Below are 27,962 nucleotides of genomic sequence, written 5' to 3'. Positions count from 1 at the left end.
GAAATTGTTAAGTAACAAAGTTTATTGAATGACAATTCAACTTTAACAATAAGCAAACTGCCACAAAACTCAATAAACCATCAGTGATGAGTCGCAGCTCCCGACTGACGAAGGATAAAATCCAAAATCAAATAACCCGTCACCCTGAAACGAGCTCCACCACAAACATCAAACCAAACCACAGCATGACCGAGAGGAGAACCAAGTCAGAGATGGAGATAAAATTAAAAAAAAAAAAAAAACCCTCTCCTCCGGTCACTGTGCAAGAAAAACTCATGAAAGCAGAAAAACCAGAGCAGAAGATCTGAACCCAGACGATGGGTTCCTTCACGTTACACCATCCTTCACAAAACACACATCAGGGTTCTGCTTTTGGGTGAATGTCGACATTCCATATTTACTCCTGAAGAGACGAGTTTATGAAAATACACAGGTGGAAGAAAAGAGAGAGAAAGAGAAGCCAAACGACCTGGATTAAAAAAACGGACTCGAGTTTAAACTCCAGCTACCTGTACGAGTCCGGCCCACACTCTCAGGGTTTCGTCAGATTATTTACCGTCGTAAATCTCGCCATCGTATCAGCTTCTTCAGGAACGTAATATAATTAATGTAGTATTGAGAGCATGGGGGCGGAGCTTAAGTAGAACATTCTGTAGATGAAAAACAGAACGCGAGTGAATGAACCATGCAGAAAAAACTACAGATGTACAAAATATTTGCCCCCTTCCAAAAATACTGGGACAGGAAACGAGTGACACTCAGGACTGAGACTTTAAAAAAAATATGCAGAAGGGAATAAACATGTCATTTTATTATTAATTGAGTTCATTTCAAAAACGACAGTGGAACATGAACATGGCCGCCATGACATCTCCGCCCACCGTCAGCTCCTGAACGCGCACAGGGAAATTAAAAAACTAAATGGTGTAAAATGAAGGTGGGGGCGGGGCTTCTTGGTGTGTGATTGGCAGCTCTGTTGAGTTTTCTCTCTTCACTCGATGAGCTTCTTGGCTTTGAAGAAGCGACGCAGGTAGAAAACCTGCCATGTGGCCAAACCGATCAGACAGCACATGGAGAACACGCTGAAGTACAGCACACGCGTATTCGTCGACTCTGTGGGGGTGGGGAGAGAGAGAGAGAGAGAGAGAATATCAATAAATCCAATAGACCCCTTCGCAGTAAACGTCATTCATACGCAAGAGGAAATTGCACACGCAGCCGGGACCCAAAAAAGACTCCGCGACGGTAGAGACGAGAAGGAATATTTGGAAGAAGTGCCTAGTTGTTGTGTTGTCGCGTGTCAGAATCGTAGCAGTGACGGGGTTAAAACATACGATCTTGGGGGATGAGGAAAGAAAATTGGCGTTCATATTACATGTCTTCCGATAGGCCCACTACAGCTTTCCCCCTCTGTCTTGCAAGGTTCTTTTTTTTTTTTTTTTAACTCCTGTGGCTTACGTCTTACGTCTCTGAGCATCATCACCATGGTGATAGCCTCGCAATACAGTTCGGGGTTCTCCACGAGGGGTTTTAGAGGTGATTCCCGCCCCCGTTTAATTCCCGCCGCCCCTTTGGAAAAGGAAGCGTGATATTGCCTATAAAACCGTGAGGATATAACCTGGCTGTCAGTGTTACTGTAGCTCTTGAAGCGTTTCTGCGGAGTGGTGGATCGGACTCAAGCCTGGCATGAACCGCTCCGACGCGCTATAATGACACCAATCTATCACCAGCCAATCAGGAGACTAAATCAAACGCATCCCCCGCCCACTCGTGTCCGCGTCTGAGACGTTGAATTTCCACAGAAGGAGGGAAGAAGTTGACTGAGGTAAGACTGTGTGAGAAATTAACGAACGAATAAGAGAGGAGTTTCAACATACAGGGCTTAAGTTTGTTAGCGTTAAATAAGCATTGCTTGTACAGTAACGTTATGTCGAGTACCGACTGTAGCCGCTAACAAATGCTAATTAGCTCGCTGTCAAGTTTTTCCTTTGTCGAGCTTTAAGCGCAAGGTCATGGATGTTCCTGCTGCTTGTTCCTGCTGTAATATGAACCGAACTATAAGGCACTCACTGACCGTGTTCAGTCACAGCCATCACATTGACTTGAGTTGCGTGATGAACTGGAACCTCTGTAGCATCGCTGCAAGTTCATATTTGTCTTTATTGTGTATGTATGGTTAAAGAAAATCAGTTCATGTTGAACTGAAGTTGTCATTTTGTCACTTAAGTTACAATTTGTGATATATCATCACTGTTGTGTTGTAATTTCAGTTGACAATTTCCATTTTATGTTGCTGTGAAATTAATTAGTGTTACAAGACGAACAAGACAGTGCAACTGATGTTAACAGTTCAGCTTTCTCATTACAATACTATTAGTTGATATTAATAACAATCTGAGTCATTGGTGGTTCATTCATTCATTCTGCTCACTACAGATTAGGGCTGTAACGATACGCCCAACTCATGATTCGAATCGCGATTTTTGACCCACGATTCGATACGCCCACGATTTTTTTTAAAATGTTTTTTTAAAGTAGTAAATTTGACTTACTTACATTAACTATTTAATAACAAATAATTCAGACCACTGCAGAGAATGAGTAATATGTATGCAAAAATGAACAAATGTATATCCAAAGACTGCTTTATTTCTCAAAATAATACTGTTGAGCCGGAAGCTCTGTTTTTTCGGTTCTGAAAAAGTCATTTTTCCAAATCGTGTAAATCCATTAAGATTTTTTTTTGGGCGGGCGGGGGGGCTCTGTCACTGTCTCACTCTCATAGGGCCAATGATTTTCTGTGATCGCGGAAAACAGATGGAAATTACAGAATTTTTATGGTGAAACGTTGCTCACGTGTCAAAATGTAACTGCCGCTAACGCCCAAGCAGACATGCCTTCAGTGTTGCCAGATATTGCTAACGTTTTCCACCCCAAAATATGTTCAAAAGCACCTAAACCCGCCCAATCTGGCAACACTGCATGCCTTTCCGGTCAAGTGATTGTGATTGGCTTGTGGCACACCTAGCCAGCCAATGAGCTGCTTGTTTACAGATTCGCTCCCCGCGTCGCAACCAGAATGGCGACCGCTTAAAAGAAACGAATGCTCTGCCAGTGGCGAGTGTGGACTGGAAATTTCCAGAACAATCTTATCTTGTAATCCAGGATGGTTTACAAGACACCTTCGGTCTCATTAGTCTGCTGCCCACATTAATCAGATTATTGTGCGAGTTCCGCCGCCGCCACAAAAACCACATCGCCAGGTCTCGCCTCATCTCCATCGCAAACTGCACTGGTGTTTCTGCACCTTGAGCCAGCGCTGAGAGAAGCTGCAGAATTCAGCTGGCTATAAACAATCTAAATAAATATTTATAAAAATGTAGAAAAAGTTTATTAATATGATGAAATAAATATGTGCAAATGATTAAGCCTGAATTAAGAGTTTGGTAATACAGCGGCCGTATCCCAAATGACTGCCTACTGAAGCTCGAGTGCACTATATAGAGTTTAAAAATCCATTACTTCCTAGTAACATGTAGTGCACTTGTATAGAAATTAGAGACATATTTAGGAGTCAACCCTCGTTACCAGGCTACACGTTTTCATTTCAGAAACAAAAACACACACGAGACCTCACACTTTAACACTAACCAGATAATTAAACAAACAAACAAACAAAAGAAATCATTAAACTTGAAGAGTGCTTTTTTTTTTTGTTTATGTATTACGTAGATGTGCTTATTACGTGTCAATTTGCGCATGCGGGACACTTTTGGGTCGTTTTCCGTTCATATTGGAGATCACATACAAGTTTCATATAAGTGGTAATGTGAACGGCCTAACAAAAAAATCGGATTTCACAACAAATCGGATATGGGTCGTTTCAGGTTGCAGTCTGAACGGAGTGTACGACAGTTACAATAACTTAAGTCTTCTGTACAATATCACCTTGTCACTTTAACTACAGTGTCACTCTAATCATATTGTCATTTTAATTTTATCCACGCTTCATTTTATTTATTTGCCATATTTTATCTGCTGCTTCCCCCCCCCCACCCATTTTTGTGATTTTATTTTCTTGCTTTTTTTTTTTTTTTTTTTAAATATACCGCCCTTCACCCTTCTAATTACCCTTTGGCGATAAATTCAGGGATCCCAGCAGTAATTGAAAAAAATAGAGGACTATAAGAAACTATCAGCAGGGGTCAAGGGCGCTGCAAGCCCCCTGAAGCTGTTGAGATTTTAACATTTAAAGATGCTATAGAACACATTTTTTACATAGATTTAACATAGAAAAGCAACAGAATTTAACAATAATGTGTATCTATTTGATGCCATATTTTGTAATCAATGACATAAGTGGAAAAAAAATTATTTAGCTATAAAAATTAGATGAAAATGTAGCTTTGAAGAATATACCTCTTCTAACCCGGACACTGTTCCGCTCTCTCTTTCATGGACGATATCTTTTTTCCACGACATATTCAAGGCTGTGAAATTGTAAATAAGAAATCCGAGGAAAAGGGGGGGGCCCCAGACACCAAGCCATTTTAGGTGTTATATGGTGTATTCTGAGCATTTCCTGCAAGTAAAAAATTGATCTCAACAAGTAAATATTTGACTAGTCTTGGTCTTCATTTTGCCATATAAAATACCTATCAACAGTTTTCTCTTTTAAAATGAAAGATCCATGTAAAATATTAGATATTTAAAGGTAAGTGCCTATGTATTTTATCTCAATCAAAATAAATGTTAAAAAAGTGTAAATAATTTAAAGAAATGTTAAAAGAAAACTTTGATAGGCCTTTCAAAATGACTTTGTGAAAATCATGCTCAATACTTAAGTGAGAGATCCCTGTTGTCTTCCAAATTACACTTAATTCTTGTATTATGTCCTGGCTTTTTCCAAGAGTCTGTCACAATGTCTCTTGTCTACAGAGCAAAAGTTTAAAAAAAAAACTAGTGTTTCTTATCTAATATATTATTTACATCTTTTCTTTTACTTCTGGCTCCTTCTATTCCTCTTTGCATCACTCCCAGCTATTTCTTTCAATTCATCTTTCAGTAAGGCTATTAGTGATTAGTTCTATAGTATTTGCATTCCTCTATTAAAGCTATTTACAAGTCAAACAGCACCTAATGAAAGTCTTTTAATTTTCTTTTCTTTAACACCATCTCTTTCAGTTTTGCAAACTTGTTTTTAATCTTTTCCTTCAGTCTGTCTGTGTGTTCTTTTCTAGCCCTCTCTGCATCTCTCTCAAACACCTCCTCAGCTTTCCTTTTTGATGGCATCTTAACTATGTCTGATCTTACACCCTGTAAGTACAGAATTCACGTACGCGGCACCAGGTCACGCAATAGCTATTTTTAGCTTTGTCATGCACGAGTCGCAGTCAAGATGTGTTCCAAACTCCGCGAGTCCGGCTGTATTGAGCCGCCGGTCTCGTGCAAGGCGATTAAAACCGACTAGACCCCCCAATGATTTAATGCAAAAATAGACGTTTTGTGAAGATATTTTTCGCGACAGAATCCGCAGAAATTTCACAGCCCTGCATATTGAATTAAGTTCAATGCATTAGAAACAAAAGCACGAACAGAGTTAAAACACATTTTCTAGCAAACAGGCGCAGCCATATTGTTTTCTCGTTCTATCGCGTACAGTCTCGCGGTATTTATATCAATTTAACTTCCGAGTGTTCCCGAATGTCAACGAGAACAAACGAAGCTGACAAAAACAATCGCTAAACAAGCAACGTATTCTGCTGGTCATTTTACTTAAACATATTTTTAACAGATATACAAGAGATTTAAACACCGCCACTTTGGCTAGAAAAATAGCAGAATTCCGCTAAATAGCGGACGTCTGGGATCCCTGTAAATAAAGTCGTCTGATCTGATCTATAGGGAATTACTGTATAGAGGACTATACAGTGAACTCACTGGTAAAATGATAAAACTCTTTCGGACACTCATCCGTCGCGCTGGTATTTACGTCATTACTGTCGCACAATTAAAACGTGCCGGATCAGTCGGCTGGTGGGTTTCAAAATAATAAATACACACGTGTTTGTGTGATAAATCCATATTATCACACGTTAATCAATACACAGTCCCTGCAGCTTTCCGTTCTTTTAAATCAAGGCTGAATCCTTTCTTTCTTCTTCGACGCTGCTTTTTATTAAATCACATGAGACTTTTAATTTGATTTCTTTCAGCATGATGGGATATTGTTGTACACTGATGCATTGTGGGATACTTTGAGTGCGCTATACAGGGTGTAAATAATCCTCAATGAGGTTTCAGACAGCACTACAAAACGGCGTCCTCGCTATACAGTGCCCTATAGAGGTTTTCGACCCGACGTCATAGGGTCACGTGATACTGTTTACGCCGCTATTTTGGAGGTCAAACAACGCTTGTAATATCCATCTTCTTCATCGCTTACTTTTATCGTAGAACGCCTGATACGTGTTGTGCAGAAGAGGGGATAAACCTGGATGAACGTTCCATAGGTTCCCGGCCGATCGACAGCGTCGCGAAAAGTGGATCGCGGCGATCAGGCGAGAGAATTGGCAGCCCACCGAACACACGCATGTGTGTGGCGAACATTTTGTCTCAGGTAACTTTTCCAAAAGTTTAAAGATATCGTATGCGAGATAAATGACAAATTTGTAGGTACATTCACACGGCTCTTTTTTAAACTACATTTCCCATCAACCCACTTCCGCGTTGACCTACATCACATCCTCCAGGAAGTCATAAACAACCCGGAAAATCCGCCATACTTCATCCCTCGTCTTGGATCTCAAGCTGTCCAGACACAAAAGGGATACCCTGCATCAGAAAACCCAAGAAAAGACCTCTTTCTTGCAAGATCCACAATTTAGCGCGATTTCTCTCTTACCCTTGGCCAAGGTAGACTCCAGAGTCGCGCGATTTTTAACTCAGTCGAGTTACAACCGGTTTTATTTGTATTAGAAGTGATGTCACGACTACCGCCCAAGCAGTTTAAATTCAAAGTTAAGAAAGCGGCTGGACTTTTTTTGTTTTTTTAAACTCAAGCGCTGTGCACATTGTTTGATCAAAGATTTTCTTCCCACGAGCTACGAAGCGTCAGACCAAGAATTCTTTGTTTTTCTACAGAAGTTTCTACAGGCTCCTGTGAACTCAGCCTCTCCAAGAAATTCCCCGTGCTTCACGGAGGTCTCCACAACAGTGAAAACTCCAAAAGTCTCAGGACATCTCATAATATCGCATAGAAACGAGATACGGAAGCAAGACTTGGCATTTTTGGGCATAATTAAAGCTAGTCTTAGGAATTTGCTTTATTGAAAGAGTGTGAATTTAAACTCAGGAACGGTTTAATTGTTTACACTGTAGACACGGAGCGTGTTGAATTAATGATTGTTTTAATCTCTCAATTGTTGAATAGATAGAGAAGCACGCACAGCCTCTCTTATACATATCTTGACCTCATCAAGATTTCAGTGGATTTAGTAGTGTCATGAGCTAGCTCCCCTTTGTCTTAGCTTAGCCACACGAGGCTAATCTAGGCCTACACAAACACATCTTAGCTAGCAATCCATGTTAACTCTTTTGTTCTCCTCAAATCCCACGTGGTGATCCCTACACCACGTGGACACACACATCCCTAGCTAGTGTCCCACGCTAGCCTTTTGCTTAGGCCACACACAAGCACACATTAGCAACACGTGCTAATTCTCTGTTTTACTTAGCAACGTGTGGTCAACTCCACCACGTGGCCACAGGCCTCCCAAACACACCTTAGCTAGCTTTCCTTTGTCTTAGCTAGCAACACAAGGCTAATCTAGGCTTCCACCACGTGGACACACAAACATATCTTAGATTAGCCTTGTGTGGCTAGCTTTGTCTCCACACGTGGTGACCCCACACACGTTTCATATTTAACGTTTAATTTCTTTTTAACACACGCGCTCAACCATATCATACTTGTATATATTTCAATTGACAGTCATTTTTCATCTTTGTTATAATAAATTCAATTATTGAAACTGTTTCATTTGTTGTTCCAATACTTTTGAAGTCGCCCAAATCTCAAAGAATTCAAAGGTGCATATGAGCTATGTAATATGGTAAGTGATCATAATCTGGAATATACCAGAATTTAGCTGTTTGATAATTTATTATTAAGCACCAAAATTAATGGTATTAATTAATGAGACTGATTCCATGAGTGATTTAATGATACGAGACTGATTCAATTTAATTATTAACCTTCAGACTTAATGAGACTGATCACTCAATAATTACCAGCTGCACCTACAAATTATACATGTAGCCTCACACCTAGCCTACACGTAAGCCCTGTTAGGCGGTGTTCAGGCTACCTGGCACCGAGCCCCACTAGTCAGGCTACGATGGTTTTATATACGTGAAACGGGGACCGCTCGGCCTCATCAATGGGGCGACCTGGCACCGGGCTTCTTACTAGTGTTTGGACGGCTTACGTGTAGTCTAGGTTTTACATACACGGTGAATTCGATACTAGACAATTATTATGCGTTTTTCTATATGATTAATGTAACTCTCTCGCTCAACCTGGACACTATTTTTCTAACTGCAATGAATTTACTTTTATTTGGCATCACGTTGAAGTAGACCGTTATGGAATTTTTTCGCCACAAAATGTTGTTGGAAATCTTTGCACATGTTGTCATGGCAACCATTCACGATGTCGAGGTACTACACTACCGACACTACACCGTTGCAGTGGCATAAACAGGTGATTAGGTAACGAGTATGGGTCACGTATACCAGCCTCCGTCAATTTTTTGCAATATCTGCTCTTCCTTTTACCATCGAGATGCTGTACAGTACACGGCAGTGTAATGTCGCTCGATAACCCACATGTTAGGCTAGCAGGAGTCACCATTGTTGCGACCGCCAAAATAGCGCCATCTACTTGTTGACATGGCAACAGTCACGTGGGTCGAAAACCTCTATACAGGGAGTGATTTCGGACACAGGGCGTTTTTGTTGGTTCCGGCTCGCTCATTGTTGGTTCAATCAGCTTGAAACTCATGATTCCCCCCTAGTGGTCGAATCCCTCATGCGGACTTGTTTTTCCAATAAACAACAAATACAAAATTATCTATTAAATTCAGCAAAATCGTTATATTCGTGATGATTATATGGCATTTCTGCTCGAGCTCCGATATGCATACTTTACAACCGGAAGAGCCGCTGTCACGTGATCATACGTCACAAAAACTTTCGGGTGCAGCACAAGCGGGTAGATGAATATGGAGAAGTGTGAATCGTGATGATGACGAATGCGACAAAATAGTTTTTGTGTCTTGGATGACAAGAAAATTGTTTCGTTTTTAGAGTGTTTAACGTACATTGAACATCATGGTGTATTGCGACCTCCCAGTCAGTCAGACGCGCTGTCACTCCTGTTAGCAATGTAGCTAGGCTCAGTATGGCCAATGGTATTTTTTGGGGCTGTAGTTAGATGCGACCAAACTCTTCTGCGTTTTTCCTGTTTACATAGGTTTATATGACCTGAAACAAAGTTCAGTTACACAAATTGAAACGTGGCGATTTTCTATGCTATGGAAAGTCCGCACTATAATGACAGGCGTACTAACACCTTCTGCGCGCTTCGACAGCGCATTGATACCTTCACTCGGAGTTGTACTATTTTTTTTTTTTTTTTAGACAGGGCGGACGGACCAGGGCATTCGCCCGCCTGGCCGTGCCCGACGAGGAGCGCTCTCGGCCGGCTTGGGAGGCAGACGGTAGCCCCTCCTGGAAGTGTGGTTTTACCATGGGCCTCATGCGGTAAGGATTAGTATTATAATTTTGGGTGTATCAATTATCATAATTCTGACTCGTTTTGCCATTTTGAATGTTTCATCTCGGACTCTGGAAGCATTGTATCTCGAAAAATATCAGCAAAAAAAAAAAAAACTAGCTTGCAACGGACTTTAGCTAGATCTATGATACAAAAATAATACTTCTTTCAACAGATCATTAGCCTTTGAGCAGAATTGTTTTTAACTTACCAGGAAGTGTTATCGAGCCGACCGCTTTCAGTTTCATGAGGGCTGAATGAACTCTCACTCTCAGAATCATCTGACCCGTCAGAGTAAAGACAAGATCCATGTTCATGTGAATTTCCAGCTATCGGTTCGAATTGATAGGGTCTAACTTCACATCTCTGTGAAACATCGGGAATGTCACTGTCGATGGTGTCCATTTCAGTAACCTGTTTACATTAGATTCCCAAGCGCTGGCTCCTTGGAAAGTTTGTGTGACGTCACGGGTCACGTGACCACCTAGCTCATTAACGAATCATTGTTTTACGCTGATGTATAAAAAAACTTGAATAATGTGATGATTTTCACATTTTTGACGCCCTGCAGTGATTTAGATGGCATTTCTTATGTCCTTTATACATAATTATGCCCAGAAAAAAAATTCATGTCCTTTAAAGTGAACATACCCAATAAATTCTGGCTTTTACGTTTAACTTTTAATCCTTCGAGGTGCGGACTTGTGATTAACAAGACGAAGCCTTTCTCTGTAATTCTTACCGATACTCAAAATTCTAAAATCTCTATTTCTGGCTTTTTGGTTTATTAATGTATGATTAAGGTTTTTTTTTTCCGCGTGAATGGAAAACGGTTGCTGGTTTGTGACCAGGGCAACAGACAGAAATGGAAATTTTATCAAAACAAGATTTTCAAACTTTTTTTTTAAGACATTTACAAAATTAAACAAGTTTTCAATTCAGACCTTCACACTCTACTTTATAAAATGGCCTGTCATCGCTACCTGAACCATCATCATCATCATCATCATCTACACACCTACAAACAGGATGTGATGTTTACACGACTCGCATCACATCCCCAACGCCTTGACCTTCAGAATAACGGGGGATATTACCGTGCGTGTGGCGATACTGAAGCTGATGGAGGAGTTTAAGTGCGCGCACGTGTGTGTGTGTGTATAAAGAGGAAGCGTGACCGTTACAGAGTGACCTCCAGCTCCATCGTAACAGTGTGCGTGTTGAGGTTCTCACCGTTGGTGTCCCTCATCTCCTCCTCTCTCTTCTTCATGTAGGCGAAGTCATTAACGATGGACTCGGAGAGATCCTCCAGACGCCTCAGCTCCACCTCCAGGGGCTTCAGCTTCTCCACCTTCGCAATCTGACACACACACACTTCAGATTAACGTGGGACAGACTGTGAAATGGACGGTCAAATTATTTCATCATATTTAAGTTGGTCGTGAAATGGAAAAAGAGAAAAAACCTCCTCATAGTTTTTAGCCTCCACTCCATGCTTCATATCCAGATTAACGAGCTGATCAGGAACTCGCCCGATAGCTACGGACAGACAACGGGACATTTTAGAAGCGGTTCAAGATCTCTCCCATAATGACACGGAGATTATGTTTAAAAAGCTCATCCCCGCTCACCCATCTGAGACTTGCTCTCGAAGCAGACCTCGAACATGTCGTAGTCCTCGGTGGTGAAGGCGAACTTGCCCTTGGTGGCGTCCTCTTTAGAGTACAGGATGTGACCAGACGAGTCTGTGATCTACAACAAAACAGCAGCAGTGTGGTGACGTCACCCGACCTCCTACACCCGCGGTTTTCGGTTTTATTAGCCTTATATCATGACTCGTATTGGGCATATTTCACTAAAATTTGACACCAAGGACTGAAATTCTGTAACAGGCTAATGAAAAGATAATGCATAGGCCATGGCATTTTTCTTTTGTTTCTAGTTTCAAATATAGACCTATTGTGCAATCTAAAAAAAAACTGTTCCTGCATAAAGGCACCAGTGTGGATAGAAATTCACCTGACGTGTCCCGTACATAACCTGTTTTCCCTCAATTTGCGTCAACCTGAGATGATGCATCTATTTTTACAAACGCCCATTCCAATACGAAGCTGTTCCACTAAACAATCCTTAATGTTGAGTCACAAGGAATTCTTGAAATATTGTGGAAACCAGATAGAATTTGATATTTGAAACAAACAAAAAAATTTCATTATATGTAATTACATATTTTTGTAACGCCAAGCAAAATTTCTTTTTAAACTAATAGTTTTGCCAATAAGAATGCCTAACTAAAGTAACTGTTAATATCTGGTCATTAGGGCTGTAACGATATGCGTATCGAAATCGCGATACGCAGAGCCACGATCCGTATCGCGATACAAGAAGGCAGAATCGCGGTACACCCTTCCAAACTTCTCCTCAGCCCAAAAACAGAGGCGCTTCCAAACTTCAATTTATGAATACTTTACTTTTTATTTAAATTACATTTTAAACTTACTTATTTTTTTTAATATCTATTAGTAAGTCGTTTTTTCGCCGACCTACGACAATCTTCTGCGAGTCACGCAACGTCCACACTCGCCACTGGCAGAGCATTCGTTTCTTTTAAGCAGTCGCCATTCTGGTTGCGACGCGGGGAGCGAATCTGTAAACAAGCAGCTCATTGGCTGGCTAGGTGTGCCACAAGCCAATCACAATCACTTGACCGGAAAGGCATGCAGTGTTGCCAGATTGGGCGGGTTTAGGTGCTTTTTGGCTGGTTTTGAACATATTTTGGGGTGGAAAACGTTAGCAATATCTGGCAACACTGAAGGCATGTCTGCTTGGGCGTTAGCGGCAGTTACATTTTGACACGCGAGCAACGTTTCACCATAAAAATTCCCTAATTTCCATCTGTTTTCCGCGATCGCAGAAAATCATTGGCCCTATGAGAGTGAGACAGTGACAAAGCCCCCCCCCCCCCCCCAAAAAAAAAAAAACCTTAACGGATTTACACGATTTGGAAAAATGACTTTCAGAACCGAAAAAAACCAGAGCTTCCGGCTCAACAGTATTATTTTGAGAAATAAAACAATCTTTGGATATACATTTGTTCATTTTTGCATACATATTACTCATTCTCTGCAGTGGTCTGAATTAAAAAAAAATCGTGGGCGTATCGAATCGTGGGTCAAAAATCGCGATACGAATCGAATCGTGAGTTGGGTGTATCGTTACAGCCCTATTCCACATGGGCTTAGAATGGAAAATGAGAGGTTTGTCCCATACGTAACTTAATGATAGTAACTTAGGGGGATTAGAAATAGTCCTTAGAGGCATCAAAGTTTTTTGATTACTTTATTTTATTAGAAAAAGTATCAATTTTCATGTCTAAGCCTAGTGAGCTACCTCGCTTGGACAAAAAGTTCTGTAATGTGAGAGCAATCATAGGGCTGACATTTTTGAATTTTTCATCAAATGTCCCGTACGTAACTGAAATTGTAGCTCTAACTATTTGTCAGGTAAGCCAAGCTACGGTTTGGATAGAATGTCTTAAAGCCATATTAAGACCATTTCATCAGACAATCTGAAATATAAATGGTTGACCATGGTATAGGCATTTAAAAAAACGTATTCATATTGTCCCGTACGTAACAACTCAGGGCATAGGTTACGCACGGGACGGTTCCTCTTTAAATCATATATATATGGTAAGATTCATCCAACTAGAATTGTTTATTCTTACTAAGGTGTATGAAAATGAGAAATTAAGAAAATCATTTCATTGCTGTTAAACCTACGGTTCTTCATTCAGACTCTAACTGAAAGTCAATCACAAAAATTGAATTTCATTGAATTTGATCACCACCACTAGCTGGATACTACTCTCAATGAAAACATACTTTAATTCAAAATTTGGGAAAGTCAATTTTTCAACCCTCTGGTTGACAGCAGTGTCAAATAATTATGAAACATGCCATTGGCATACATTATATTATATATTACGCTTATCGGCCTTTTCGGTTTTTAGCCGTGTTGAATGTAGTTCGTTCGGTCCGCGGCAGGCAGGCGTCGCTTATCTGCGCGAGCTTCACGAGACTTCAAACGTGAAGTGTCAGCGCCACCATTTTGAAAACTGTTTACACAGCGGCCAGATCGCCGTATCGTTCCAATTTAGATTCATTTCGGGATTTGCCAGCTTCGTCAGTGATGGAGTGTCAGTCCTGAAGGCGCACCTCGGGCTCCACGCGTAACTGTGAACGAGGCGCACCTGAGCTCAATTAAAGAACTGGCTTTGCCTATTTAAGGACTGCGCTAACGGTTTCTCGTTCTTGTTGCTTAGCCTCTGATGTCCTGCTTGTGCCTTGACCGACCCTTTTGCCTGTAATCTCGTTTGTGATCTATCGTCTCACTGTATATTATTAAACCGTATACTTCTGTACATACATCCGCCTCCCCCCCCCCCCCCCATGTACGCGATATGGAGATTATTCCATACGACTTTGAGCCACCGTGGAGTAACACAAGTTGGAAAGACAACAGGATTGGCTGATTGGCTGGCGAGCGGGTTCGTATCCTACAGTACGGTCCCCGGTTATGGACCTCTAGCAACTTGCTCGTTCACCGCAAACATAGTAGCAATTTGTCAACATTTATTTTCACATTTCTCAGGAGAACAGCATTAATTGTACAGCATGGATAGCGATAACGACAGTGTTCACGGCGAAAGCGAGTTTTACTCCCCTGAGGAAGAAGAAATAAAAGAAAACATTTCAGGAGGAAGCTAAAAACCTCTAACTGTTGCTAACGCCGAGCAAAAACATGGCTGAATCCTGAATGACTCAATTTTTGTATAAATATGGGACGACATAGGCGGCAAAATGTAGTTGTTTTCCTGCCATGGAAGTGCACTTGTATACCGAGGAGGAAGCCTTTTGCATTACAGCCATGAATGAGGATTCAAAATGGCGGCTCGGCTTCCTCTCGGGCGCTCTCGTTTTCTGTTAGAATTTGGTAAAGAAAAAAAAAAAATCAATATATTATTTACCAGCTTAAGGTCAGTCCGTATGGTGAAACGTGACCTCGGCCCAGAGAGCCTCGCTCAGTACTTTCAAGACCTCGGTCACGGTATTTCACGATACGGACCCCCCAGCTGGTAAATAACGCATGTATTTTTGTGATAAACACATTACACCGAGTGCTTTTCCCACACAATCCTCACTAAGGTTTCGGACAGCACTTTGTACAAAAGGGCATCGCCGCTATATAGTGGTGAGTAGGGAGTGATTTCGGACACAGGGAAAACTTCCGGATTGATTACGCCAGTATTTGAAAGAGGGTGCGCACGTCTTTTGACAACATTGGTCACTTTGATTTCCGCTGTACGTTTTACTTCCATCCTACGATGTCTCGCACAGGTCTCAACGAATCTCGTTTACGGCCATTGTTTTGACATGTGGACTGATGGCGTATTTCAAACACTCAACTTGCTATAGCAGTGACAAAATAGCAGTTAAAAATGCATTCTGATATTTTATAAAATGATACAAATGGAATTTTAATTTTTTTTTTTTAAATGTGCCTTCAGTTCTACGGAGCCGTAGAGGGGACATGGTGCAGGCTTTCGTCTAAACGGGGGAACAGGGGCGCTGCGCCCTCTTACTCTCGGCGTGCGCCCCCTTACCGACTCCGTGAAAACATCCCAGCAACACCACGTGACAATGTGTCTGATCATCAAATACGTTATAATTGCTCCAAAAATATTCCAATCATAGTAGATACACCGCCAGACGGTGCAAAAACAATCCGAATTGGCGTTTTCCAGACTGAGGCGCCATGTTGTTTACTTGTGGCTGCTCTCGCGAGATTTGACATGGGTTACATACAAGGTCAGCTGACTCGTAGAGCGAGATTTCTCGAGACTGAATGACCTTTCAGCCACCGGCGCGGGAGCTTTTGACAGAAGTAGTTCGCGAGTTGTTTTTGTTGACACTTGGGCATTTAAAGATGTCATCCCGCGGCACGAAGCGGAAGAAAGCCAAAGACTGTCCGGGGCAGAAGAAGATTACTTCTTTCTTTTTCAATGTTGACAGACAATTTGTTACAATGTCCCATTGGAGCATTTTTCAAATGCTTTGCACGGCGGGGGGGACGGACAACCGGCACCATCTCCCCCCCCGCTTCACTCCCTCGCCATGGTGAGCGCCCTCACACTAAATTTTTCTAGAAAAAACTCTGTGGTGAATAAAAAAATAAAGCGTGGGAACGACTTCTAAGGCGTGTGCATGAGATATTAATGCGCGTGAGTTATAACCCTTGCGCACGCTTTGCGTTAAGGCGTGCACTCGGGTAGTTAAAAGTGAGGGGACGAGTTACAAATCATTCCCTCGCTTTCATTAAGGTGTGTGCACGAGATATTAATACGTGCGCTCGAGTTATAAAGGCGTGCGCACGGGTTATTAAAAAGTGAGGGAACGTCTTAAAACGCCTTCCCTCGGTTTATATCCAAGGCGAGGGAATGATATCCTATGTCGTTCCCTCGACTTATTAAAATATCCCCACAATATCCTTGTTTTCAAATGCACTTGCATCCCAACATGGCTTTATTATAAGTCTGAGAGACCTCAAGAGAGTTCTGAGAGAGAACGGGCTTCGCCGGGAGGTGTCTCAGGCTTATAATAAAGCCATGTTGGGATGCAAGTGCATCGAGGATTTCTGTGCATCCGAGTCCAATATTAAAATAGAATAAAATAGCGTCTAGTATTTCCGGAGCTACCGTGGTGAGCTACAGCCTGTGTGTAGGCAACGAGATTTTAATAAGTCGAGGGAACGACATAGGATATCATTCCCACGCCTTGGATATAAACCGAGGGAAGGCGTTTTAAGACGTTCCCTCACTTTTTAATAACCCGTGCGCACGCCTTTATAACTCGTGCACGCGCATTAATATCTCGTACACAGGCTTTGTTATTTTTTTATTCACCATGTCCCCTCTACGGCTCGCTGATTCAGTGAAGTGAGCAGCTGTACACCGGGTCCAACACCAGGGGGCGACACACTCCACTCATTAAAGTCAGCCCTGATGGCAGTTACTCACGCCCAGTTTGAACAGCTCCACCTTTTTCCTTCTCCTGCAGTCTGAAACCAACACAACCCATGATTAAACCTTTAAAGGAGTGGTGTGCGTGTGTGTTCAACACACTGGATTTCTGGGGAAAACCCAGCCATGATTAGATTTTGTTTTAAAAATCAGTCAGGTGTGAAAAGGCTGCGTGAGAGAAAGAGCGCGATCCAGACCACCTGCAAATAACAATATTTAATTTCTTTCCCGCAAACACACCTACACACCGCAGATTCTTCCGTATCGTACTCATTAAACCCCGTCGCTACTTCCTCCAAACTGAATAATGTAATTTAAACTCGCTTTTTACTCGACTTGATCAACACTTTACTCCGAAAGGTCATACGACCTTTGATTTAACTCCGAGCTGAAGTGTTGATTTTAATCACGGTGTTAAATCAGATTCAAGCTGATCAGCTCCATATTAAAAAGGGCATAAGACTGACCAAATCATTTTATTTATTTATGTCTGCTTTTATGCACAAAACTATGAAAAACCAAAAGTGTCTGGATCATTGTGTGAGTGATGCTTTTATTTACACAGAACAGAAAATTAGCCACATAATACAATAAAATACTGTATCAGGGTTATTCATTTTATTATATTGTATTCCATTATTTTTCTCGATAATTTTCTGTATTTTATTATACTTTCATTTTTAATCTATTATATTATATATAAACAGCTGTTTCTGTCGCACGACCAACCAGGACGCGTCATCTACCATTTTAATAAACTAATTCGGTTTGCTCAAAAATATAATAAGGGTTGTTTTACAAAGTTTGTGTCACAGGGGTCCAAAATTCAAATTGATTCAAACTGGTTTTTGTACCAGTTAAGTGAAGGACAAGTTAAAGAACAGATTTGAGGTCATTTTTTGATGGTAGTTTTGTGTAATCTGCTATAAGATGATTAAGTGTCGCTTTAAGCAGGGCTGGGAGAAACAAATGAAGTGATTCTCGGAGAGGACGTTTTTTTTTGACAATTCAGAATCCACTACTTCCAGATATGTTTCTACACACTTTGGGATGAGATCCCTATGAGACGACTTCCAGAAAACTGGCAGACATCTTAGCCAGAGAGGATCGTTCATTTTTGTCAACCTGGAACGGCCATCACTGAACAGAGGTGGGTGTCTAAGACATCTTTTATCAGCCGCCTACAATGCAGCCATCAGCATTCTGATTCTATGATGATCCATGAGAGGATAAATACCGGATACTCCCTATTAGTCAGACAGAACTGACTAGAATCTGACAAGAATCTTCAAGCAAGTCCAGTTGCTCTCTTCAACCGACCAGAGATTACTATTAGCCTGGGCCCGCCCATCCTAAGTGTGATGCAACACGGGGGGGGCTGTTGCGAACTTGCACTACGTTCACACTGCAGGCTGAAGTGACTCAAATCCGATTTTTTCGCCCATGTGACCTGTATCCGATCTTTTCTTGACAATATGAACGACACAGATCCGATTTTTTCAAATTAGGATATGTGGTCCTAATTCCGATTCCTATCGAATCTTTTCATATGCGACTTCAGTCTGAACCGCCAGGTCGCATTCATCCGACTTACACGTCATCAACAAGTCACAAACGTCACTATTCTGCGCTGAAGTAGGCGGCGGGTCTCTCAAAAAAACTTACAACAACATGGCTTTGATGTTCCTTTGAACGGAGGTTGCAGTCACTACCCCGCAGAACACCTGAGCCAAAACCCTTGCCCTCTTCCTTCTCAACAACAACAACTGCATCATCGCCAGGTACTCCATGCTGGCTACTGTCATACACAGGAAACTTTAAATTACTTCCGTAAACACTGGCCATGCTCACTGCGTGTGACGTCGTCGTATCCTGCAATGCGCATGCGGAACACTTTTAGGTCGCTTTTCGTTCATACTGAGGATCACATATTTGTTAATGTGAACGACCTCACAAAAAAATCGGAACTGAGCATTAAGCCTTGCAGTGTGAACGTAGTGTTAGTCTGGCCAGGCAGGCTATCTCCAGCTCTTCTAAGCTCCCGAAAAATCGGGAGCCAATCAACTTTGAGCATCTCCAACGGCCCTGGGTAGAGGCGTGTTCAAGGCAGTGACGCAGTAGAACTGCAACCGGAAGCCATAGATTGTTTACAGAATCTATGCTGGAAGCGCTTCATTCACTGGAAACATTACGAACATGGAGCAGCGGCAAGCCTTTAACACAGCGGTAGATGCTGTATTGAAAGCATTCAACGGGAAGTTCTCATTGAAAACGGAGCAAAGAGCAGCCCTGGAAGTATTTATTGAAAGGAAGGACGTTTTCGCCTTGGCTTCGGTAAGAGTTTAATCTACCAGTTAGCCCCGCTGGTAGCCAAATCAATGGGGCTCAGCGAGAATCCTATCTTTGTGGTCGTCTCGCCTTTGATCGCGCCATTACCGTCGTCATTCTTCTTCTTCCTGTTACTCAAGCAGTTTCCGTCGCGTCACATACGTCAGAGGAAAGAGTGACGTGATTGGTTTAAGCTTCGTCACATAGTAACTATGGACCTGGATGACTGCGATTCGTCACAGATACACTTCCATAGTGCTTTTAAATACAAGGCTGTAAGCTTTGTGTTAGGCCAAGAAAAAATAATTGTTTCCGGTTACCCGACCGACCTTTTAAAAAATGCCCCGACCCTAGACTTTTTTGTTAGATGTTTAAAAAAAAAAAGTATTTTCACCGACCAACAATAAATTTTGAAAAAAAAAAAAAAATCTGCATTACGATTTGCATAATATTGTCGATCTGACAAGTGACTAATTCTAAAACGCATATATCGGACAAGAAACACTCATTGATTTCTCACAGCCTCAATCTGACGTCATGACCTCTTTCCGGGAAACTCCGGCTTGTGTTGTACACAACGCTAGGCATCATGGCGGCTCTCGATTACCGTGATCGGTTGCGACCACAAGGAAGATTGTAAGACAATAAGTTCATTTTATAAGTTTTCAACTGTAAAAAAGAACTCTACGAACATTATCATCCTCCGCTGGACGAGTCATGCAAACAGTATACACACAGCGCCCAGGCTAACGGCGGTATCGATATCACGATGGAAAGCCTGCGCAGCAATTTTGGCTTGCCGGCACTGACATTTGAACGTAAACGGAAGCCGGAGTTTCAAAAAATGTTAGCTATCAAAAAAAATAAATACTAAAAGTACACAAGGACGCAAAAGTAGAGGCAACAAAGGTGACAAATAATGCATTCCAAGTGCTCATGGCGGGCGGCAGAGCTTTTGTTTCTGTGAAGACGACGGGGTAAGTTTGCTTGTTGTGGGCGCCATTTTGTGTACATATACATGCATGCATTTGTGGTGGGGGTTCTGGAAACCGACAATTTAGAGCATGACAGATGGTGTTGTGAAAACCGCACAGGGCTGGTCGTTGTTTCTGACACTGATTGATCATTTTGTATAACAGCAGGTCCAAAAGTCTAAAGATGTTTTTGATGGTTCTTTGTATTCATATTAAACATACAAGTTCACAACTAATGCTACGTTCACACTGCAAGGCTTAATGCTCAATTCCGATTTTTTTGTGAGGTCGTTCACATTAACAAATATATGTGATCCTCAGTATGAACGAAAAGCGACCTAAAAGTGTTCCGCATGCGCATTGCAGGATACGACGACGTCACACGCAGTGAGCATGGCCAGTGTTTACGGAAGTAAAACCGCCCGGTTGCGGTATGACCCATCCAATCTAGCTTGAATAGCTGCATCCGCCCAAATGGAAATCAGCTCCCTAACCTCTGCGTCCTTCCATTGAGAAGATTCAGAACCTTCACAGCCCGAAGCGTCCCTCGCATTGATGTCATGCGCAGGGGCGCAGATAAGTTTTTTGAACTGGGAGGGACAAAGCTGCCAGCAAACCAACCCCAACCCTGATATGCCTGTCAAACTTGTTGTTAGTAACCATAGCAACCAAGCTCGAGCTTGCAACCTGTGCAGTCTGCGCAGCTCAACCAACCGAATATCAGTCTTTGTTTTGTTTTATGTGAGTTGTTGCAACTATGTATACACTGCTGTGCACCTCAATAAACCGAATGGTAATTAGTCTTTTGATTTTTCCGTGAGGTTTGCCTTATACAAAGAAAGACAGCATAGACATTTTTTCCTCCCTATAAGTGGGGGGGACCGAGCGAGGTGAATTTAAATCTGGGTGGGACGAGTCACCCCCTCTATCTGCGCCCATGGTCATGCGCCATGTTGTTGTAACTTTTTTTGAGAGACCCGCCGCCTACTTCAGCGCAGAATAGTGAGGTTTGTGGCTTGTTGATGACGTGTAAGTCGGATGAATGCGACCTGGCGGTTCAGACTGAAGTCGCATATGAAAAGATCGGATAGGAATCGGAATTAGGACCACATATCCAAACGGCCTGGGTCGGATTTGAAAAAAATCGGATCTGTGTCGTTCATATTGTCAATAAAAGATCGGATACAGGTCACATATGGGCGAGTCACTTCAGCCTGCAGTGTGAATGTAGCCAGTGTTCCTAATAAAGTTAAGGTTCAACATTTGTAGTTATGTTTATAGTTCCTTTAAGCGTCCGAGCGCTCCATATTTTATCCATGGGCTCCGAATCCTGTATTCCACAAGCTTCACTGGTTTTCTTAGAATTTCTGGTTCTGGATGGTTGAGTCACAGAATGACACTTCCCCACTATGTGCCACTGTTTGTCCCACACCCAGAGGTGGACAGTAACAAAGTACATTTACTTAAGTACTGTACTTAAGTACGCTTTTTGAGTATCTGTACTTTACTTGAGTATTTTTTTTTGAAAAACTTATGACTTTGACTTTACTACATTGGAAAGACAAATATCGTACTTTTTACTCCACTACATTTCTATCAAGGTCCTCATTACTCGTTACTCTGAAGCGACTTTGAAAGTGGATGTTTTTTCTTTTCTTTTCTAAAACGTGATTGTTTTTTTCGCAGGTGACACTGAGACAGACTATCAGTAATCACTAGGGTCATGTCACGTCCATAGACCGGGTAAAATCATGTTCAATTATTTCTCAGCAGCGTTATTTGAACACATTCAGTCGATGGCAGAACGTAAGGGGGCGGTTCTTCTGAGGAACGCACACACCCATGGCCATACCTAGAACCCATGTTTCAGTTTTCTGAAAGGATTAAAGATACGTTTTCGTTTTAAATGTTTGCCTTGTTTGTGAAAACGAACCACATCGCAGCCTACAAAAACTTGCCGTCTGACTTGTGGAAGCATACTGAGTTACATAAAGGTTTTATTCCAAAAGAAAGCTTGCAATGAAGTTGTCTGTGCTTTTAGAGCTAGCGATAACGTTGCAATAGCTATGCAGTCTGGTTCGTCAAATGACTTTCTATGGATTTGCTCATCAAGTTGCCATCGCCTTGTCCACGGCTAATGTTAACACATAGCTAGTTCAACTTGAACACAGTTAGCATGTAAAAATGGAGTTATGCCAACATGAATAACGTTAACTTATCTGAAGTCCTTTCAGAAACATATGTTTTAGTATAATCTTGCCAAATAAACAATGTAGAAATCTTTCTTTTCTAGTAGCGTTAGCTACCCAATACGATTTCAAGTTTGAAAAGAGTTTGCCAGCATGTCAGGTGGAGCGTCACTGACTAGCTAGCTTAACGTTAAACTACCATGATGCACAGCATGTGTTCATTTTGTGAATTCACATTTCTGTCTTTGGTAACGGCATTAGGTTTTGTAAGCGTTGTGGCAATAATAAAACAATGTGTTGACAGAAAATGTACTTTCAATACTTAAGTATTTTTAAAAGCAAGTACTTCAGTACTTTAACTTAAGTAAAAATTTGACTGGACAACTTTCACTTGTATCGGAGTCACATTTGACCAGCGGGATCTGTACTTTGACTTAAGTAATGAAGTTGGGTACTTTGTCCACCTCTGCACACACCTAAAATTTATTTTAAAAAAAAACCTACCTGGTATTTTGTGTGATAAAAAATAAAAAGACCTACCTATCTACCCTATTTTTTTTCAAGATGTAATAGGAAGCAATTATTTTTTCTTGGCCTTAGTTGTGTCTAATATTTATGTCCTAATATCTTGACCACATTTTAGGATGAAAATCATTTTAGATGTGTGTTATTTTATATTGAAAAATTAGCTGACTTTTTTTTTTTTTTTACACTAATTTGATCAAAATAGTCTGAAAACTTACTGGCATTCAACATTAAAACTTCACTATGTTTCCTGGCACCAAATGTGTGTTTTATGGTGTAGAAAGAGATGTAAGTGCATCCCTTTTGTGGTCAAAAAAGCACTTTTTCTAAATGACACGAGTAATTTTGCTAAATATGACATATATTGTCATACATTCACCAAAAATAACGTTATCACCACTTTTTTTTTTTGCATGGTAAATAGAGCTATCACAGGCCTGCAATAAACAACCGAGTTTATTTAGTTAAACCTTTTGATATTGAAGATAATAATAATAAAGTGTTAAATGTGATGTTTAGCTTGCGGACCCTGATTGTAAAACAACCCTTAATAATACATGTTAAAAGGCGCGAGACCGGAAATCTCTCTCTCCCTCAGTGTTTATCATCCGAACAGATTTAAAAAGTTTCCACTCGGAGCTAAAGTCACTAAAATAACGAAAACTAAATCAGTTTTTAAATAAACATTTTAACTCCGGTGTTTAAAACTGTCGGCTGTGTCAGTTCTATAAACCAGCTGCTTGAGCTGACGTCGCCTAGTAGTTAGCATTAGCGCTAGCACTAGAACTAGCGTTAGCATTAGCACCGGAGTCGCACCTTCAGGTTGACTTTGCTGTTGGCCTGCTCGCTGATCTCGTACTCCCCGGTCACCAGGACGTCTTTGTGGATCTCCTCCTTCAGACATTTCCGCGTCCGAATCGGTAAAAAGAACGAAATGGCCGCCACGGAGTGAAAGACGACCGGCAGCAGGAGGAGCACACAGAGCCGAGCCATAGCTGCTTCAGGCCGAATCATCCAACACAGCCAGGCCGCCACTGCGCATGCGTCACCGTCTTACGCAGGCAAACGCGGAAGTAACGAAAGTTCGCATGCGCGCTGCGGATCTGCTTTGTGGCTGTCTGGTGTGGTGCTCAGTAGCGCCGCCCCGAGCTCAGGAGGACACAGCACTTCTCTAGAACGGACAGTTTCTCTGAAGTTCTCATCTCATCTCATCTCATCTCATCTCATCTCATCTCATCTCATCTCATTATCTGTAGCCGCTTTATCCTGTTCTACAGGGTCGCAGGCGAGCTGGATCCTATCCCAGCTGACTACGGGCGAAAGGCGGGGTTCACCCTGGACAAGTCGCCAGGTCATCACAGGGCTGACACATAGACACAGACAACCATTCACACTCACATTCACACCTACGCTCAATTTAGGCCCTGTCCATATGGCACCGGCGTTTTGGGTGCCCCAAAACGCAATCTTTTGAGAACGGGTTCCAGAGTGGAAAGATCTGGCAACGTTGCCGTTGCGAAGTCGTCTGGATTAGACCCCGAAGCCGCCGCCAGGCGCCGCTAAAACCGCCATTTAGAATTTGAGCCGCCAATAATTTTGTAAGCCAATTTGAGCCGCTATCTAATGAAATTTGGCTGAGCCACTAAGAATTGTGTACATCAAATAATGGGTTTATCCACATCATGAGCTACAAGAAAAGTGACACAAACATGATCAACTGTACACACTAGTAGTAACACAATAGAGACGTATAGGCATACACTGTAGAGATTTAGAACTGATATCACAGCACAGAGAGCCACCACAAGCTTGCCGTTGTGACTACCTGTCTGGCTTCCCGCCCCTCACACCGTTACCACGATACACTGGGGAACCCGGGAACCCACCCAGAGCATCAATCGACTCCGATATCGACGAGATGGCTGCATTCTTTGCCGCTGCTGAGGGAAAGTGTAAAGGTATTTTTTTTTGTTTGTTTGTTTGTTTCACATACTTCGAGATTGATAAAAAAAAAGTACTCCACCACTCTACTTTCATCATAGTAAGATAGCTGCCAGTCCTTCACTGGTCATTGCTAGTGAGAGTAGATAGCTAGATGCCTTCCTCGAACAATCCAGATTAGCTTATTATTAGCATTGAACTACAATCTTGCTAGATTTATATTTACAATGAAGTAAGAGACCAGGGGACCTGTGGTAATTTGCTATTTATTCCCCCCATTTGTTTGATCCGTTCGCCCGGATATATGCCACACAGTGACGTCCAGTATCAGCCATTTGTAGCCATAAACATTTTGGTGGCTGCAGCAGCCATTAAGGTTTTGGCTGAGTCAGCTAGCCAGCCAATAATTTCATCAGCCAGCCATTATCCTGAAAACAAACGGCTTCGAGGTCTAGTCTGGATAAGTAGAACGGATTTGTTTACGATGACGTCACAACCACATGACTGTGAGTGCTTCACGCCGGGTAGAAGTGTAACGAACTCGATGCGAGTTGTCAACAAATCCTATAACTTGGTTCATGAAACGCGCTTACAAAATATTTTCACTGTGAATATTTATTGTGTAATGGTGCAAAGTGAGAGAGTGAGAGAATAGCCCTTAGGGCAGAGTCAATCCCGCCAGCAAAAATAGGGAAAAAAAGGAGCGATCTCACCTCTTCAGATGATGGTTTAAGTCCTACAATACATTCCTCAAAAAGGGCGGAGAAGAACAAATTAATCCATCAACATGTAGCATTCAATTTATTCCGGACCATTAAAGACGCCGCCTTCCGCGTAGAATCATATGTCATCCTCGCCGCCATATTGGATGGGTCAAAGCAGAGAATAAAGATGTCTCATTCATGTGCTGCGTTTAACTGTACCAACAGGTTTACCGTACAAACGAGATCACATGGGATTACCTTTCACAGGTGAGACTGGAAAAATACTTTTCATTGTATTTGGTCATTATAATGTAATTTTACGAACAGATTTTTCTGACTTTGTGGCTAATATGAAGTCTCGCGCATAATAGTTTATGCGCATGCGTCCTTACTTCTTCTATTGTTCTGGTGTCTCCGAAGGGACCGTCTTACAGCGCCCCTAGAGGTGTGGCATGTGTATTGCATCGTTTTCAGCAAGCGTTGCGTTGCCATATGGACCTGATATTTTACTGATCGTTGCCCATTTGGACGCGATATTTTTTTAAATAACATCTCGTTGCCGTTGTCGTGTGGATGTAGCCTTAGAGTCACCAGTTAACCTAACCTGCATGTCTTTGGACTGTGGGGGAAACCAGAGCACCCGGAGGAAACCCACGCGGACACGGGGAGAACATGCAAACTCCACACAGAAAGGCCCTCGCCGGCCCCAGGGCTCGAACCCGGACCTTCTTGCTGTGAGGCAACAGAGCTAACCACTACACCGCCGTGCCGCCTTCTCCGAAGGTGTGAAACGGAAAGAATGAATTCAGAAATGATCAGACTTATCAGTTATTCAGAAGCTCAGAAGTCCCTGTTGACACACTGATTTATTTATAATCACTCCATGATGAGGATGGAGTGACAGACCCTTTCAGTCTAGTTCCTCTCGAGGTTCCTTCCTCACGTCATCTCAGAGAGTTTATCTTCACCACCGTCACCTCCGGCTTGATCAGCAGGGATACATTTATACCTGTCATTTGTATTTTTCTGTAAAGCTGCTTTGTGACAGTGTGCATTGTTAAAAGTGCCATACAAATAAAAAAAAAGTGATTCAAACTGAATCATGTCATTTCTTTCATGTTTATCATTAAGGAATATCAAGGCTGGGTGGCACGGTGGTGTAGTGGTTAGCGCTGTCGCCTCACAGCAAGAAGGTCCTGGGTTCGAGCCCCGTGGCCGGCGAGGGCCTTTCTGTGCGGAGTTTGCATGTTCTCCCCGTGTCCGCGTGGGTTTCCTCCGGGTGCTCCGGTTTCCCCCACAGTCCAAAGACATGCAGGTTAGGTTAACTGGTGACTCTAAATTGAGCGTAGGTGTGAATGTGAGTGTGAATGGTTGTCTGTGTCTATGTGTCAGCCCTGTGATGACCTGGCGACTTGTCCAGGGTGAACCCTGCCTTTCGCCCGTAGTCAGCTGGGATAGGCTCCAGCTTGCCTGCGACCCTGTAGAACAGGATAAAGCGGCTACAGATAATGAGATGAGAATATCAAGGCTATCATAAATGAAATATGATTTAGCCCTGAGACTCAAAACCATTCTTTTCTCTCATATTTAGTGCCTTTAAAAGGTGTGTAAGGATTAACACACGACTGTGCAGCTTTACGAAAATAATCCATGCAATAATCTGATGTGGGTTTCCATTTTTGTCCACTGCAAAGATTTGACGATGATGTTCTCACTTATAGCAGCTATAAGCATTCGTTTCCTCATCTATTTCTCTCTCTCTCTCAAAAAAATACAGCTTGTTATTTTACAGACAAACCAGAAAACATGGGAAACATTACACAGCACTGTGACAAAACCCTGACACTGGAGACTCATTACATTACAGGTATGTAGCAGATGCTTTTATCCAGAGTGACGAGCAACACACCCAGAGTAGAGCCCTGCACTCCCGCGGGACCCGCCGCAAAGCAGTGTGGTGCAGGACAAATTTTGAAAGCTCATTGCAGGTGTGGGCGGGACCGGAAGTGCACATATGCAGGCGCGAGCAGGAGTGCACATATGCAGGCGCGGGTGGGAGCGGTGATAAGCTGCAGTCCCGCTAACTAAAAACGTGTTTTACACAGGTTACACAGTGACGGTAGGCTTGACTCAATGCTATCCCAGAAATCCTTCCTGTAATATGCAAATTTGGCTGTCCAATCAGAGGTGGCCAAATTTGCATATTACAGGAAGGATTTCTGGGATAGCATTGAGTCAAGCCTACCGGCACTGTGTAACCTGTCTCTCTGATTAGAGTTGTAGACTAACTCAAGCAGTAAATCACTTCACTCATGGTACAAAGCAAGCCCATTCACTTTTTTATGCTGATCAGAGAATTACAATGGTTTCTCATGTGACAAA

The 27,962-nt window shown here is 42.2% G+C and overlaps 1 protein-coding gene across 1 annotated transcript; it reads right to left on the bottom strand.

Annotated features, from left to right (window-relative positions):
• Positions 1-4: 4 nt before the first annotated feature.
• On the bottom strand, positions 5-23,985 carry tmed10 (transmembrane p24 trafficking protein 10). Its single transcript, XM_060913562.1, has 5 exons — positions 23,752-23,985; positions 11,470-11,590; positions 11,304-11,377; positions 11,072-11,198; positions 5-1,113 (listed from the first exon to the last, which is right to left on the bottom strand). Exons 1-5 carry the CDS (start codon positions 23,947-23,949, stop codon positions 992-994), a joined length of 642 nt encoding a protein of 213 aa, XP_060769545.1. The 5' UTR covers positions 23,950-23,985; the 3' UTR covers positions 5-991.
• Positions 23,986-27,962: the final 3,977 nt, after the last annotated feature.

This window comes from Neoarius graeffei, chromosome 2 (genome assembly GCF_027579695.1).
Source record: "Neoarius graeffei isolate fNeoGra1 chromosome 2, fNeoGra1.pri, whole genome shotgun sequence".
NCBI classification, from domain to species: Eukaryota; Metazoa; Chordata; class Actinopteri; order Siluriformes; family Ariidae; genus Neoarius; species Neoarius graeffei.
This window is presented reverse-complemented; position numbering and strand designations above follow the sequence as displayed.